General features: G+C 48.3%; 1 protein-coding gene across 1 annotated transcript in view; it reads left to right on the top strand.

The window, feature by feature from the left end:
- Positions 1 to 16,474, top strand: part of LOC147099036 (WW domain-binding protein 2-like) — a 46,713-nt gene that overhangs the window by 21,842 nt on the left and 8,397 nt on the right. The window contains exons 2-5 of the mRNA XM_085969579.1: positions 2,693 to 2,801; positions 6,763 to 6,898; positions 12,978 to 13,070; positions 15,112 to 15,345. Coding sequence (XP_085825705.1) covers positions 2,693 to 2,801; positions 6,763 to 6,898; positions 12,978 to 13,070; positions 15,112 to 15,345 — 572 coding nt within the window. The remainder of the gene's footprint in view (positions 1 to 2,692; positions 2,802 to 6,762; positions 6,899 to 12,977; positions 13,071 to 15,111; positions 15,346 to 16,474) is intronic.

Consider the following 16,474-nt stretch of genomic DNA (forward strand, 5'->3'; position numbering starts at 1 on the left):
CTCCAACGGTATGTAACGTCTGGCGATTTCTACTTCTAGCATTGCCAGTCGGTTTACTCTTCTGCCGGCATGCCTTCGCAAGATGTCCAGTTTTCTTGCAGTAGAAACACTCTGCCTTCACATATGGACAGCTTTGAGCGATGTGTTGTCCCAGGCACCGATAGCACGACTTCAATGCACTGTTACCGTGGCCAGTTGCCGAGGCCTTGAGGCCCAACTGCCTTTTACTTTTAGCCTGCAGCCGATTCACCTCGGTTGGCTGATGACTGGAAATGGCGGGGAACTCTCGGGAGTGTTGGTCGGCCATATCCATCGACATGACTTTTGCCTTAGATTGTCAGACAGCTAAGTTAGGAGTTGTCAACAATTGACTTCTGATGCGTTCATTTTTGAACCCATGAACAAAGCAGTCACGCAAAGCTCATTCCTGAAAGTTTTCGAAATGACAGTGAATGGGTAGCTTTTTTAAAGCTACAATGTACTCACTGATGCCCTCGTCATTTAATTGATCGCGTGTTCCAAAACAATAACTTTCAGCAATTTCCAGGGGCTCAGGACTGTACTGCTGTTCTAACTTGGTTAGCATGTCCTTCGGCTTGGCGGAAACGAGCACATTTTTCAGGATTTCATACACCTCGGGGCCTGCTTCAGTCAAAAAATAGCCCGTTTCATTTCTAAAACCGCCTGGTTACGATTTGCAACATCGGGGACTTCGACGATACTATTCGGTGAAAAACATTTCTAGCTGCTCCACATACGCTCTGAAAGTGCCTTGGTCGCAATGGAACTCCTCCAAGCGCCCTTTTATTCCCATAGGCGCGGCCATCTGGACTCTGGCAGCGCCGACAGTTCAGCCACGTGTGCTGGAAATTTACCTCCTGATTTTTACGTTTTTCCGCCAAACAAAGGACCTCTAACAGTCCCTCCGTCGGTTGGCAGGATTATCCTCCCAACAAAAATTTCAGCTAGGGAATCCGCAATCGCATCTTCATCGCCAATTCTGTGATATCTTGAGACACAGCATATATATACAACAGCACAACATAGCTTTCGGTAAGAACTGTACTGTACATGGCTTTATTATTATATACATCGGTAGTCCACCAGGTGGCTCTATTACATCTGTCTTTTACTGAATGTGGGAACTAGTCCAAAAAATCCACTTCTTTCAGAATATCTAACTGCTGGCAATTGGTATTACTGTGATGCCAGTAAGAAAATATGGCACTCTGAGTATCTCTAATTTAGATTGATATAATCCGTTGTTTCTCTTTTTGTTTAAATTGATATTTGCCAGTAAGCGTCTGGCAGTATAACCAGGAATGTAGACTAAATTCCGGGTCAGACCAAGTGAACCCCAGCCACTCTATAAACCTGTCAGTAGTTCCTTTTTGTGCCCACCTACTCCATTACTAACTAGGGAAATGTATAAAATACATAATAATTGGGGAGGGGGGGGGGTGCGGGGAAGTCTGCTGCTGCTGCAGATACAATATTTTGTATCTCTCATTTTGATTTTAAATGTTCCTCAGGGTAGGAAGGGGAGCTGTATAGGCGGGTGGGTAGATAATGGCAGTAATCCCTGTCAGAGTTTCTGCAATTTCTAAATGTGAAAGTAGCTCAATATAGAAGTTTAAAATAACGTAATTAAATAGTCAGATTGAACATTAAAAAAAAATCTGTTGGATGCATTATTTATCCGGTGAGTGGATCCAACAGAATGACGAGCTAATGGTTCAATGCACCACAGTCTTTCTGTGATGAACAATGACTCCTGTTTACTAGACGATACTTCATGTTGTCAATAATGAAGTTCTCGTATGGAATTGGGTGTTGCTTTTTAGATTTGTTGAAGTTGGAGCCATGGGAGACCTGGGGAGGGTGTCTTCTGACTAAACAATTAGGAATTTAGACCAGTTGTCTGAATGTATATATCTGTAGAGCCAAACAAGGGTATCATTGAACCAAGTTTTTCAAGATATTAGTTGGCTGAAATATAGCCCAAGTTATTTTCAATTGTCTGTCTTTGCAGGAGGCCCTGTCTTTTGCAGAGTTATCATTCCATGAGCACCAGCAGCCTTGCCAATGTGGTCATCCTTCATCAATGATCCTGAGCAATGGATCTCTGGAAGCTTTTTGACTGGAAGCTATCCAGGCTGAGCCCTGATGCTTTCTGTGTACACACTCTCTCCAGCAGTGGCCACTCGAGTGGGTACCATGGCTGATTTTCGTCCCACCCCCCAACTACCTTACCACCTCCTGCCTCTGTCACCGTTCTAGAGGGGGTGTTGAGGCCAACTGTAGTTCTTCTACTGCTGCTCTGTCTGACATCGGCTAACTTAGCACAGAATGGTAATCTAACAACGCTACACCGAATGGTTTCATCCATTAGGCTATTGGGAAAGAAAACCTGACCTGTATCTCTGTGTACTGAGGCAGTCGGTCCCTCTTGGAGTAACATTATCTGGTGCTGTGCCGTCACAGGGGAACGTCCCATCTTGCCCTTCCCACTAGGTGCATCTCCCAGTGGATGTCACCAAAAGCAGTTTTGGCAGAGGCCATGACCGGTTGGGAAGGGGTGGGTAGATCAGTTGAAAGTTTAAGAAAAGATTAAATCTCTCGCGTTACACGTGATATTTGTTGGGTCTTTGAAGTCAAATGTATGTTTGCTCATTCTTGTCTTGTTTTGCAGCTTTTTAAAGGAGTGTAAAGATGTGGAGCTCTCGTTCAGTGATTTGGCTGCTAAGTCTGATTTCTTTAAGGGGACCAAGAAGGGGACGCTGTATTTGACACCATACAGGGTAAGGTCCTTTTCACAGAGCAATAGTCTCTGTTGCAGTGCTCACAAATAACTGGTCTGACTGCGCAGTTTCCTTCACAAACTAATTTATTACAATTTTTGTCTCCAAAGCGAATGCCAGTGGTGCAGTGAGCATCTTATTCAGCTATTGCTCACTTCAGGTATATAATGCAATGTAAAGCAGAGTCAGCATGGTTTTATGAAAGGGAAATCATGTTTGACAATTCTGCTGGAGTTCTTTTGAGGATGTAACGAGCAGGGTGGATAAAGGGGAACCAGAGGATGTGGTGTATTTGGATTTGCATTTGATAAGGTGCCACATAAAAGGTTACTGCACAAGATAAGAGCTGACTGGGTTAGGGGTAATATATTAGCATGGCTAGAGGATTGGCTAACTAACAGAACAGGGACGGGGTACTGAATTTGGATGATCAGCCATGATCTCATTGAATGGCGGAGCAGGCTCGAGGGGCCGAATGGCCTACTCCTGCTCCTATCTTCTATGTTTCTATGTAAAACAGAGAGTCGGGATAAATGGGTCATTTTCCAGTTGCCACAGGGATCAGTGCTGGGGCCTCAACTATTTACAATCTATATTAATGACTTGGATGAAGGGACCGAGTGTAATGTAGCCAAATTTGCTGATGATACAAAGATAGATGGGAAAGCAAGTTGTGCAGAGGACTCAAAGAATCTGCAAAGGGATATTAGACAGGCTAAGTGAGTGGGCAAACATTTGGCAGATGGAGTATAATGTGGGAAAGTGTGAGGTTATCCACTTTGGTAAGAAAAATAAAAAAGCAAATTATTATTTAAATGGAGAGAGATTATAAAATGCTGCAGTACAGAGGGACCTGGGGGTCCTTGTGCATGAAACACAAAAAGTTAGCATGCAGGTACAGCAAGTAATCAAAAAGGCAAATGGAATGTTGGCCTTTATTGCAAGGGGGTTGGCGTATAAAAACAGGGAAGTCCTGTTACAACTGTACAGCGTATTGGTGAGACCACACCTGGAGTACTGCGTACAGTTTTGGTCTCCTTATTTAAGGAGGGATATACTTAGGCAGTTTAGAGAAGGTTCACGAGGTTGATTCCAGAGATGAAGGGGTTGACTTATGAAGAAAGGTTGAGCAGGTTGGGCCGATACTCATTGGAGTTTAGAAGAATGAGGGGTGATCTTATTGAAACATATAAGATACTGAGGGGGCTCGACAGGGTAGATGCAGAGAGGATGTTTCCCCTCGTGGGGGAATCTAGAACTAGGAGGCATAGTTTCAGAATAAGGGATTGCCCATTTAAAACTGGGATGAGGAGGAATTTCTTCTGAGGGTTGTAAATCTGTGGCATTCTCTGCCCCAGAGAGTTGTGGAGGCTGGGTCATTGAATATATTGAAGGTGGAGATAGACAGATTTTTGAACAATAAGGGAGTGATGGGTTATGGGGAGCGGGCTGGGAAATGGAGCTGAGCCCAAGATCAGATCGGCCATGATCTCATTAAATGGTGGAGCAGGCTCGAGGGGCCAAATGGCCGACTCCTGCTCCTATTTCTTATGTTACTCTGCCTAACATGCTCTTGAATATTTTTGCCCGGAAATGGCTTCACAACTCCCTGATTGGTTCTACAGTACCTTATTAGCCCATTTAGTTGTATTATTATTAACCAAAAGTAGAAGTTTTATTTTTCCTTCCTCAAAAATAACACACATAGCAAATATATCTCATAGATACTATATAATAGATAATATAGAAAGTTGAACGTTAACAACCCAACTGCTTAACTCAACTGATATGAAAAGGCTAGCCGCAGACTGGGTCCTTATGTATTACAATGTGTAGTTAGTTGCCAAGTGTTCTTTTTGTATGTGAAGGTGTAACAACAAAGGTTTCTCTTTCTCCCATCCCTTGTCCCTGGTGTAGGTGAAATGGTAGCTGGTTGTGCCATCTGATGACCAGGCTTGCAGCTTTCAGGTGCTCTAAGGTTAGGACTTGAATAGTCCTACAAACATACAAAAGAGAATAGAAAAGGACCAACTAGTCCATTTTAGCCTGTCCCATCCAGACATAATGCAATCTATCAAACCCTCCCCCCACCCACCCCCAAACCCAGTTATGTTTTTCTGCACCTGGCAGATGCAGAAAAACACTGGGCCAATTTAGGGACATTTAGTTCTGGGGAAATTCTCCTCTGACCCCCAAAAGCAATTAAGCAGGCTCCAGAGATTGCAGTAAATCATATAAATAGTTATAGCTACCCTTCACCTACCTTCTAGAACTCCCAGGTGTTTTTTGCTCTCTGAACTCATCCAGATTCCTTTTGAAATATTGTCAATGGATACATATCTTTGTGGCTGGCATAAAGACACGTGCTCTTTAAAAGAATTTCCCCACCTGGATCAGTTGGCCATGACTAAACTCCCTTTGTTCCTCAGATCTGTTGCATTTTATTTTGTTTAAACAGGGACTATTGTGTAACCGAGTCTGACAATTCAGCTTTGTTGCATGGCCATATCCTTGATGGTAAACTATCCTTGGGCAGTTGAGTTAAAAGCTTGGGACACAGAATCGTTGACCTGATTCTAATAATTCAATCTCAGTATGTTGTTTAAGCTAATCATTACTATTTATATAAAGTTAATTGTAATCCTTTGCAACTTATACTTGATTTAAAAAGATGGGTCTCGATGATGTTCCGCCCAAATTTTTGCTATGTTTTCAGACCAGATTCCTACTCGGATTGCAGTTCGTGATCTCTGCTGGAAGCACACATGTATAGACATGGAGGACAGGATCAGGCTCAGCTGTGATGCTCACCATCCATGTGGTTGAATAATCCACCAGCACTTGTGCTAAAAGTTATGCTGAGCCGATATAAAACACTAGTTCGGCCCCAGCTGGAGTATTGTGTCCAATTCTGCGCACCACATTTTAGGAGGGAAGTGAAGGCTCTGGAGAGGGTACAGAAGAGATTTACTAGAATGGTTCCAGGGATGAGGGATTACAGTTACGTGGATAGACTGGAGAAGCTGGGGTTGTTCTCCTTGGAGCAGAGAAGGTTGAGCGGAGATTTGACAAAGGTGTTAAAAATCATGAAGGGTTTAGATCGAGTAAATAAAGAGAAACTGTTCCCAATGGCTGAAGAGTCGATAACCAGAGGGCACAGAGTTAAGGTGATTGGCAAAAGAACCAGAGGTGACCTGAGGAAAAACTTTTTTACACATCGAGTGGTTCGGATTTGGAATGCACTGCTTGATAGGGCGGTGGAGGCAGATTCAATAGTAGTCTTCAAAAGGGAATTGGATAAATACTTGAAGGAGAAAAAATTGCAGGGATATGGGGAGAGAACGGGGGAGTGGGACTAACTGGATCGCTCTTCAAAAGAGCTAGCGCAGACTCGATGGGCCGATTGGCCTCCTTCTGTGCTGTACTATTCTATGATTCTACTTACTTGCTAGGGCTGCACTTGAAGAATGGGCACTTGGGCAAAGTACTGGCGAACTGCCAGCATCTTTGGTACTGAACCCAGCAACAACCTGTCTCCAGGAGAGGTGAGAAAATTGGATGTGGGAATTTTCTTTTTTAAATGTGAGACTTCTTGCTTTCACTGTTTGTATTCATTTGTGTAATGAGAACAAAGTAAAGGTGTAGGGGCTTAACATGGACACTGGAAGCTTGCAGTCAACTAGTACTGTGACCACTCTTGCAGTGTGCACTGAGGCAGTAACTGCTAGTAGATTATTCAACCACGGGGGTGAGGAGCATCACAGCTGTGCCTGACCCTGTCTCTGTGTCCTTACAGTGGAGCGCCTGCGTGGATCCTGAACAAGGACCTAAATGACAAGATGGACTCCACTCCATTTCTTTCCCTAACGTCCTCATGTTCTTTGTGTAAAGGCGCTGCTGAAAAGCTTAAGAGCATGGTCACGACCAGCAAGCCGTTGCTAAATCCCCCTCTTTGTTTCAGATGATCTTTCTGGCGAAAGGGAAGGACCCTATGCAGTCGTTCATGATGCCCTTCTACCTTGTGAAAGGATGTTCCATTGAGCAGCCTGTCTTCTCTGCTAATTATATCAAGGGAACTGTTCGGGCTGAACCTGGCGGTATGTAAAATAATTGAGAAGTTCAGCACTGGGAAGGATTGTGTTGCACAATGTTTTTTTGCTGAGAGAGGAGAAATTGCAGGACATTGAAGTTGAAGGCAAAGTAATCCATTTATGTAAGTTAATAAAATCTAAAGTTCAAACTGACTGTCAATTATCCATATTTCAGATTAACTGACTTGAAGAATAAACCCCCCTTCTCTCCCTCTTTCCCCCCTCCCCCCACATCTCAAAAGTAAAATTGTTATCTGAAACTTTAAAACACATATTTCCTATAAATATAAGATGGTCACTAATAAATCCAATAAAGAATTTGGGAGAAAATGCTTTACTCAGTGGTTAGAATGTGGAACTCACTTCCACATGGAGTCGTTGAGGTGACTAGCATCAATGCCTTTAAGGGGAAGCTAAATAAGCACATAAGGGGAAAAGGAATAGAAGGCTATGCTGATGGGGTTTCTGTGCTGTAAATTCTATACAGTTCTGTAGTTATGCTCGAGTCATGCATCGTATCCAGGATAAAAGAGTGAGTGGAAGGTGAGGTGTGCTAATGCCATGCTTGGGCTGGGCATGAGAAGGTACGTGAGTGACTTGATGGTGTTCCTTGTCTGTGGAGAAGCACGTGATCTGCATTTGGCACCTAGGTGGAGGGGTGGTGTTAGTGGGCAGAGATGGGCAATGTTGCAGAGATGAAAGTAAGCGGTCTTGTTGATGAATAGGATGTGGGGTTTAAAGGTCTGCTCCAGGTCAAACAAAACACAAGTTGTATACAATCTGACTCCGCCGAGAGTGGTTGGGAAGGCGGTGGGTTCAGCAGCAAAGCACATTTTGCCGGGGGCCGAAGATGCTGGCTTTGGAGAAAGTTGTCTGTTCTAGGACTTAGAAAAAAGACATTTTCTCCATTTATAAACTGTGGATGGTTCTTCCAGTGGTTCAGTAGGTAAATGCATTGGGCTAGATTTTCAGTTGCTTGCGCCAGCAGTTAGCGCCTTAAGAGAAGTGATTTCCGGGCGCTATGCGTGTAGCGCCCGGGCGCAGCGCAGTTTGCGCCCCGCCCCAAATTAAGTTGCCCGTTAGCGCCGGCGCAAAGTTTAGCGCCCGCCCGGATGCGCGCGCAGAAAATGACGTCACATCCTCGTGCAACGCCCTTTGGCCGCCCCGATTGCAAACTTCAGTCGGACCGCCCCATTGTGCGGCGGGCGGCCGGAGCGTTTGGAAAAAGGAACGCAACACAACCAGCGCGGGCCCCGGGGGGCGCTAATTAAAGGGAACGTCCTCTCCAGTATAAAGGCCATCCATTATTTCAGAAAACAGTCTTGTGCAACGCATTTCTGGAGACACAACAAGGAGGATAGCTAACTGGTTTCAAGCAGCAAGAGCCAGGTATTTTTGGACTCAGGCAACAGCGCTGCAAGTGGCCATTTGGAAATTAGAGTGTTTGCCAGGATTTGATGGGGGTTGCATGGGGTGCCAACGCGGAGCTGCAGCTCCATGTCCGTAGGGCTCGCAGACGCATTGTGAGAGGGGCAGCCCTGGCTAGAGGCAGAGGGGGCTACAGGCGTCGGCCACGTAGGCCTTACCCAGTCAGGCTATACCGCCAGCAGCGCTCCTACCTAAACATGAGTGCCGCGCGATGTGTTAAAAGGCTCCGATTCCGGAAGGGGGTGATTGCAGAGATCTGCCACCTGCTTCGCCGAGATCTGCGGCCAAAGCTCAGGTGCAGGACGTCTCTGTCGGTGGAAGTGAAGGTGACAGTGGCATTGAACTTCTATGCCACCGGCTCCTTCCAATACGCTGCTGGGGACATAGCAAACATCTCCCAGTACGGCGCGCATCGCTGCATCCGCCAGGTGACCGAAGCACTGTTCAGAAGGAGAAGCCAATTCATCTCCTTCCCCATGGCCCTGGAGAGCCAGCATCAGCGCGCATTGGGATTTTCCAGACTCGGGGAATTCCCCTTGGTGCAGGGCGCCATTGACTGTACGCATGTGGCTTTGCGGGCCCCTCTGGAGCATGGCGAGCAGTATCGCAACAGGAAGGGCTACCATTCTCTGAATGTGCAGCTGGTCTGTGACCACAAGCAGCGCATCATGGCAGTCAATGCCAGCTTCCCAGGCAGCAGCCACGATGCCTTTATCCTGCGGCAGAGTACTGTGCATGACATGTTCCAGGCACAGCCTCCCCCAAGAGGATGGCTACTCGGGGACAAAGGCTATCCTTTGTGCACCTGGCTCATGACCCCGCTCCGCGCGCCCAGGACCGCTGCTGAAGAGGCCTACAACGAGAGCCATCAAACCACCCGCAACATCATCGAGCTAACTATTGGGGTCCTCAAGCAGCGGTTCCGCTGCCTTGATCGCTCCGGAGGAGCTCTCCAGTATTCGCCGGACCGGGTCTCCCAATTTGTGGTGGTTTGCTGCATGCTACACAACCTGGCTATCCGCAGGACTCAGGCACTGCCACCTGACGTTGGACCAGCACCTCAGGAGGAGGAGCAGGAGGAGCATGAGGAGGAGGAGGAGGAGGAGGAGGAGCAGGAGTACGTTCCCAGGAGGGAGCGACCAGGGCCAAGGGCCGCACGACGCCACCTTATTACACGGTACTTCTAAGCCCCCTGTCAGGGAATGGCCAGGGGCCATGAGGGAAGATGAATGCAGCCGCTCCGCAAGCCCTCAGCCGGCGAAGCCAACAAACACTAAGAAGAACAACCATGGAGACTGCATGAATAAAGATAATTTTTTATTAAACAAAAATGAAAAGCCCTTCCCACATGAATCCCCAAAAACAATAAACGGGCCCCACAAAAAGCCCAACAAACGACTCACTCCCACAAACTGGGGAGGAGCCACTCCACCTTTATTGAAACCGGGCCTCAACGTCGGCCTAACGCAAAAAAAAAGCCCTCCAAAAGCACAACCATGGGCAAAATAAAGATGGCCACCGCCATATTAAAGGAAAGCTGGCCACACCCTCTACTGAGTGGCCCGCGAGGGCGAGACCTTGGCCAGCATTTTGCCTCCCCTGCCCTGCCTGCTGCTCCTTCGCAAGCTCTGCCCAGTGGCTGCTGCGAGGCTGGGGGAAGGCGCCTGAGGCTCAGATGCCCTTCCGCCAGATGCCGCTGGGGGGCGGCCTACACGGCGTTTGGGCCTCGAGGGGCCGTCTCCTGAGTGGCGCACCTGAGCCTGGTCACCATCAGCTGCAGCCGCTTGCCCTTGACGGCCCAGAGGGGGAATGGCGGCGACGGATGGCGCAATGTGGGCCAGCAGGCGTCTGGGATGCGCTGGCTGGTGCTGTGGCGCGGTGGCACTCGGCCGGGCCCGCACTGCAGGATCCGCAGCAATCAGCCGACGGCCGGCTTGCTGGGATGGTCCAGCGCGGCGCCTGCCCTGGCGATGCCTGCCTGAGACAGCGCGTGTGGCAGCAGTGAGTGGCCCTGTGGTCCTGGTGTGCGCGCGCATCACATCCGCCAGGGTCTTGACGGCATCAGTTAGCATGCGGCCAGTCGCGGCAGTTGCTGCCCCGAACTCGCGCACACTGGTCGCCAGCGACTCGATGGCCTCAGGCATGCGCCCCACCACGCTCATGAGCTCCGTGTGGCGCCGGTCCGAGTCGTCGGCCATCTGATCGAGCTTCCGCACCTCCTCCGAAGTGAAGGTGTCCGGACTGGAGTCGCGACTCTCCCGCTGGGGAGGAGGGGGCCGAACTAGGGGACCCTTGCCGCGTTGGTGACGGCGAGTGTGCCGAGCAGCAGCACTCCCCTCTGATCCTTCCCCCCTTTGGGGGGAAGGCCGCGGGCCACGCGCACGGCTGCTGGGTGGCTGGACGCCACTGGTCCCAGAAGCTGCATTGCCCTGCGACAGTTCCTCCAGGCACTCGTCCAGTGAGGAGGTGTCGAGCATTTCCTCCTCTCCTGCGGGACGTGACTGTTCCCCCGAAGGTCCGGCTTGCTCCTCCTCCTCCTCCTGGTTGGAGGTGCTGTCACTGGCAGCCTCAGGGTCCTGGTCGTCACCAGCTGAAAGCAGGAATGCACAAGAGTAGCTTCAGAGTGAGGAGACGGCGTCAGCGAGGGAGTTAGGACTGGTGGGATTCAGCGCATTGGTGGGACAGTGGCAAAGGAGGTAGCTCGGATGGGCCAGTGCGACGCGAGAGGGCCAAAAGGCGAGGTCCTTACCATTGCCGGGCAGTGGAGGGTCGGATACACCGCACGCTGTGGGGACAATCACACGTGCTCCCATGAGCACACACACGCGCTCCTCCAGCTGAGTGAGCTTCTGCAGCTTGGCGCGGCCACCCCTGGCACGGGCCTGGCGATTAAACGCTACTTTAGCCTGCAAGAGAAAGGACGGGCTGTAAGTGCGCAGTGAAGCCCTGATGTAGTGTGCACTGCCTCCCATGGTGGAATAGCTTGGACAGAGTGAAGCCCTGATGTAGTGTGCACTGCCTCCCATGGTGGAATAGCTTGGACAGAGTGAAGCCCTGATGTAGTGAGCACTGCCTCCCATGGTGGAATAGCTTGGACAGAGTGAAGCCCTGATGTAGTGAGCACTGCCTCCCATGGTGGAATAGCTTGGACAGAGTGAAGCCCTGATGTACTGTCCACTGCCTCCCATGGTGGAATAGCTTGGCCAAAGTGTAGAGTGCCGAATGGCCATTTGATGCTCATGACTGTCCCAATGCTGCTGGCTGAGGGCTGGCCAAAAGGACTTTCAGGTCCCTTTGCCCATCATGTCAGGTGTACATGCAAGAATGAGGAGGAGACTGGAAAGGCTACTCACCCTCACAATCCTGGTCAGATCGTTGTATTTCTTACGGCATTGTGTGTGGGTCCTGGGGGCCTCGCCGGTGAACGTCACCCTCTGGGCGATCTGCTTCCAGGCTTTGGTGTAGTCGTGGTGGGTTGGATTCCTCCCACTGTCTGGAAACAAGATCTTGCGCCTCACCTCCAGAGCTGTGACCATGATGTCCAGATCACCCTCTGAGAAGCGCAGGGCACGCTGACGGGCCTTCTCTGGCGTTGCCATGACTCCCTGGGGCTGAGCAGTAGTGTTGAGGCCTCTTTGCAAGGCTGCAGTGTGCAGGGCGTGGCAGCAGACCAATTCGTCCCCTCCCCCTTTAAGAGCTGGTCGGCACCACGGGGTCTGCTGTCAGTGCAAAAATGACCGCACCCGTGCTGCGCCCCGCCTGGGCGCTATCCCTCTGGACCGCCGGCTTAGCGCCTAAAGAGAGTAGTGGAACGCCTCTTTTAGCGCTCCACCAACCTCTTAGGGCGAAGCCACTGAATTCCCGGCAACGGGGCGCTACTTTGGGGCGGGCGCTAACTTCGGGCGGGCGCTAAGGTTAGCGCCCCAAAACTGCCTATACTGAAAATCTAGCCCATTGTGTGGTATTAAGGCATACAAAACAACAACTTGCATTTATATAGCACCTTTAACATAGTAAACCGTACCAAGGTGCTTCACAGGTGCAACTATCAAACACAATTTAACACCAAGCCATAAAGAGAGATTAGGACAAGTCAGAGGTATGTTTTAAGGAGTGTCTTAAAGGAGGAGAGCGAATTCTAGAGTTTAGGAGCCAGGCAGCTAAAGGCACTACCGCCAGTGATGGAGCAAAGAAAATCGGGGATGTGCAAGAGGCCAGAATTGGAGGAGCGCAGAGATCTCAGCGGGCGATAGGGCTGGAGGAGGTTACAGAGATAGAGGGACGAGGCCATAGAGGTATTTGAAAATAAGGATGAGAATTTTTAAATCAATGAGTTGCTGGACCGGGAGACAGTATAGGTCAGCGACCACAGGGGTGATGAGTAGACGGGATTTGGTGCAAGTTAAGATATGGGCAGCAGATTTTTGCATGAGCTCAACTAGAAGGTCCCAGGTTCGTGTACTGAGTTAGATGATTTCCATTGGGGTGCCATTAAGCACAGTGATGCTCATTTTATTTTGCAGTAGCAGTGCTATCGAAGGCAAAAAAAAACCCTACCTTTTTTATTGGGGGGGAAAAAACCAAATGTTATACGTTGATCTAAGCACCAAGTAAAATATGTGTCCTTGTCATAATTTAATCTGTGTTTGACTTCCAGGTGGTTGGGAAGGACAGGCTTCATTCAAATTAGTTTTTAACAGTGGTGGAGCCATTGAGTTCGGACAACTGATGTTCAAAGTGGCTCAGCAAGGTAAGTTAGAGATGGCATCACTAAATCCCGTCCATTAAGCACTAATCATGAGGGAGGATGTTAACTTGGATACTGGAATTATCTTCTGGACATTAATATCCAAATACAGCCCGAGCTCCTCCAGTGGAAATAGTTCTGTAAATTGGGTATAGCATATAGGACCTCTTCAAACTAAAACCAATGTCTCTGACGATAAAAGTAACGGGGAAAATTCAGACATGTTTTAATATACAGAATTTAAATACATTTTATGTCCCACCTAATGATCTTGTAAGGTTCTAAGTAGAAATCCTTTTGCTTGTCAAGATGTCAGTACAGGAAACTTTCTGGTATCCGGCACCGACGGGACCGAGCTGGTGCCGTACCATCAAAACTGCCGGACAAACCAGCGCTAATGTTGAAACATACGGAGCTTTTCAGCTCCGTGTGAATCAACAAACCCTGTTGCTTAGCAACAGCTTCAAAACAGTCGGCTGCAGCTTAAAAGCGTCTCTAGCTGAAGCTGTTGCATAGCTACAGACCTTGCAGAGCCTGACTTTGGGGGGGGGGGGGGGGGGAAAAAAAGCAACGAGAAGTTTAAAAAAAAACTTATAGGAAACGGCTCCTGAATTTTGCCGGTAGATAGAGCTTTCTGGACTTTTAACCTCCGGATAAACCAAAGTTTCCTGTACTGGTTAATTAATTTTTTTTTTTTAAATCACTACTTGTGGCCACCTGCTTGTTGTTGTCCTGATAGGATTGGGTACTGTGGGGAAAATAGTATATTTCACTAGTTGGCAACAGGTTGGACATTTCCAGGTGGGGGTACCATGACCCAGACGCACAATAAAGTCTCCTCAGCTCTGCCCTGCCCTAACAGTGAGAAATGTGACATGTCTCTTTTATCACAGCAGCTGGTCTCCTTACCTAAGGAAGGATATACTTGGCTTAGAGGGGGTGCAACAAAGGTCCACTAGATTGATTCCTGGGATGAGGGGGCTGTCCTATGAGGAGCAATTGAGTAGAATGGGCCTATACTGTCTGGAGTTCAGAAGAATGAGAGGTGATCCCATTTTTAGAGGACTTGTCAGGGTAGATGCTGAGAGGCTGTTTCCCCTGGCTGGAGAGTCTAGAACTAGGGGGCACAGTCTCCGGATAAGGGGTCAGCCATTTAGGACTGTTATGAGGAGTAATTTCTTCACTTGGAGGGTTGTGAATCTTTAGAATTCTCTACCCCAGAGGGCGGATACTCAGACGATGAGTATATTCAAGAGAGAGATCGATAGATTTTTGGGCACTAAGGGAATCCAGGGATATTGCAGGAAAGTGGAGTTGATGTAGAAGTTCAGCCGTGATCTTACTGAATGGTGGAGCAGGCTCGAGGGGCCAAATGGCCTACTCCTGCTCCTAATTCTTATCTTCTTAACTGCGCCTAAGATCCCCTCTAAATGATACTTGCCGGTCAGGCTTGAAATTGAAACTCCAGTGTTGTCACTAGGATTTTGGTAAAGTGTAACTGAGCATGTGAAATTTTCATTGTACATCCACTTGAACTGAAAATGCCTAGCAGTGCAGTTATAGATTTTGCCCTTGCATTCTTGGATTATGTCTGGAGAGAGCATTTTGATGGTAGAGTGAAGTCCTCGTGGCGGACGCAGTTTGAGGTAATGAATTAATAAGAATCGCACACAAACACAGCACGTAATATTATAGGGAGTTGGCGGGAGTAATGAGTTTATATAATGTATTGGTACAGATATACTAGTGACAACATAATGTCATGTGGGGATATTCCACCGCTGCAACATTTTTTTTAAAATGGTGCTCCTTCAGTGTAAAAGAACTCTATATAAGTAAGCGCTTTGTGTTCCTGCACGAGAGATTTCCTGTTTGTGAGGCTTTTGTGTACACCGCAGTGTTGGAATACAACGCTAACCTGTTGGAACCAGTCATACTGTGTGTCCAGGGCACATCAGCTACATTGAGGCATGCTTGGTTCTATGCTACAATAACTCGCGTGTTGTCGTTGCAAAATCTAATTCAGTCTTGTTTTTCCTGTTAGCCTCCAGGGGTACTCCTGTGCAGAACACTGCTTATGGATACGAGCCAATGGCTGATATGGCTTTTGGATTTGCCCCAGCGACTGGCCCGTACGCAGCGAATGGCCCATACACCGCGAATGGTCCTTACGCAGCAAATGGCCCCTACGCATATCAACCGCCTCCCATGAATGGAGGTTATGGCCCTCCACCTGCACCAATGGGATACCATTACGGAACACCTGCACCACAGCCAGGTAAAGGAAAAGAGCTTCCTAACTTGCTAGTAATAAAATATTGGCAGCACTAAAGGGCAATCAACTTCTTATTCAGTAGTAGTAGCTTTATCGAGCACATTCTTTCCACTTGACAAAATTTAAATCACAGGAATGTAGGAATTGCTAGATGATAAAAGACCCAGGGCCCTTCTAGTTCACCACCTACCATCCTGGTAGTCGCATGATACAATGATAATGGAGTTGTTGACTAACCATGGGAATTAATCTTTATCATTTAGTCTACAACAGACCCAGACCTGAGGTATGGAAAACCACTAGTGATGGAGAGCTTTGGGAACCATAAGTCCAAAGTCACCTATTCCTCCCAAGAATGCTACACTTACCACATGCCATGTCTCCAATTGCACATATACTGGATCCCAATGTATTATTTTTTGAAGGGAATTTAGCTAATTTGCATTTGAGTGAATCAACGCTATCTGCATCCACTATCTCCCTAGGAAGCCTCTTCCACTCGCTCATTGAAATAATGGCCCCTCTATTTGTGGGGAGGAGTGGGGACACATGTTTGTGGGGGAGGAAACCTGGAAATACCGGGAATGCAGCGGTCCTGCTGAATTTAACGGCAGGACCTTATTATCATTCTTTTTAAACCCTGTTTCCCGCCTGGCAGCTGGCTAGATTGAGAGGCTGGCTGGCTGCCGGGCGGGAAAGCCATCAGTCGAAGGCCGCAGCCTCTTGGCCCATGAGCAGTGCTGTAAAAGGCACCTATCTGCTGGATCCCACCTCCCTTTAGCTGCCGGGTTTCCCGAGCTCTGGGTTAAATTCAAATGGCTGGCAAAATCTGCGGAACGGTGCCTCAGTAACATATTATAATCACGACCCGCCTCTCCAGAGCAGGTTACTCGGAAGCCCCCGAACCCGCCGTGGTTAAACTGGAAATAGGTGCGTTCGTGGCGGGTTGTGGTCGACCATGTTTGCCGTTTTTGGTCACCTGTCCTAATCTTTCCTTATGTAGCTTGGTGTCAGATTTTGTTTGATAATTGCTCCTTGGGACATTTTACTACATTAAAAGCACTATATAAATGCAAGATGTTGTTGTTCTGCTCAGCTTCCTCAACAGCACGGTGAGATCAGAAAACAAACT

The sequence above is a fragment of the Somniosus microcephalus genome, chromosome 28 (assembly GCF_052327205.1).
Source record: "Somniosus microcephalus isolate GS21.2 chromosome 28, FLI_Smic_1.0, whole genome shotgun sequence".
Classification (NCBI taxonomy): Eukaryota; Metazoa; Chordata; class Chondrichthyes; order Squaliformes; family Somniosidae; genus Somniosus; species Somniosus microcephalus.